This window comes from Equus quagga, unplaced genomic scaffold (genome assembly GCF_021613505.1).
Source record: "Equus quagga isolate Etosha38 unplaced genomic scaffold, UCLA_HA_Equagga_1.0 HiC_scaffold_3091_RagTag, whole genome shotgun sequence".
Lineage (NCBI taxonomy): Eukaryota > Metazoa > Chordata > Mammalia > Perissodactyla > Equidae > Equus > Equus quagga.
The window spans coordinates 28,529-29,413 of record NW_025793524.1 but is presented as its reverse complement, the minus strand read 5'-3'; the positions used below and the strand labels follow the sequence as shown (position 1 = coordinate 29,413).

At 55.5% G+C, this 885-nt stretch overlaps 1 protein-coding gene across 1 annotated transcript in view; it reads right to left on the bottom strand.

Annotated features, from left to right (window-relative positions):
- Positions 1–129: 129 nt before the first annotated feature.
- The window catches only part of LOC124232179 (deleted in malignant brain tumors 1 protein-like), a gene marked incomplete at its 3' end in the record, with an annotated part of 19,766 nt that continues 19,010 nt past the window's right edge, over positions 130–885 (bottom strand). Inside the window, exon 5 of the mRNA XM_046649135.1 lies at positions 130–173. Within this exon, the coding sequence (XP_046505091.1) occupies positions 130–173 (44 nt within the window). The remainder of the gene's footprint in view (positions 174–885) is intronic.

Genomic DNA, 885 nt, shown 5'->3' with positions numbered 1-885 from the left:
TGGACGGCGAGGTTGTAAACAGGAGCTGTTGACAAAGAGAAAAGACAACGACCAGTTTCCTAGCATCCTTGACACCGTTGCTGAGTGCTGGCTTGGCCTGGGCCAGAAATGAGCCAACCCTGGGCTCACAGCGGGACACTGGATACAGGCCTTGCCCTCAGGGAGTTCACAGCCTGCAGGAGACAATGGAAAAGAGCGAACCCCAATGTAGTGGGATGGTGCTGTGACCACGCAAAACCCAGGCAATGGCGGGAGCCCAGAGCTTTGGCTCCTGACCCAGATGAAGCAGGGAAAAGCCGACAGGTAATCAGGGAGGCAGGTAAAAAGGTGGAAAGGTATGTACCAGGCAGAGGGAACAGCATGTGCAAATGGACTCAGGTAGGAGAGTGCCTGGCACATTTGGGGGACATCAATGTGGATGGAGCAGGGAGGGAGAGAGGGAACAAATCAGATGAAAGGAGTGAACCCTGGAGAGCCTTAGAGATCGTGCTGAGCTGTGGGATGTGTGTCCAGAACTCCCTGAGAAGCCACTCGAAGGTGCCGAAGCTGGGACAGACACTGCATATCCTAGAAGACCCTGGCTGCAGTGGAGAATGGGGGGAGGGGGGCCTGAAGTTGCTCTGCTGCAGGAAGCCAGAGGGTGAAGAGGTGAGGGTGGGAGGAAGAGGAAGATCTCAAGGAGCCAGGGGTGTGCTGGGAACACTCAGAGCAGGTTCACCAGGAGCTCAGGAGCCAGCGATCAGGAGCTTCTGCTGGTTGCACACTGAGCTCAGCCAAGAAGCAGTCCCCATTTTCTAAAATGGTCACAGTTCTCCGTGGGATGACTAGGACAGTCGTTTTCATCTGAAATCAGCAGAGGCCCAAAACCTCTTCCCCTGCAGCCTC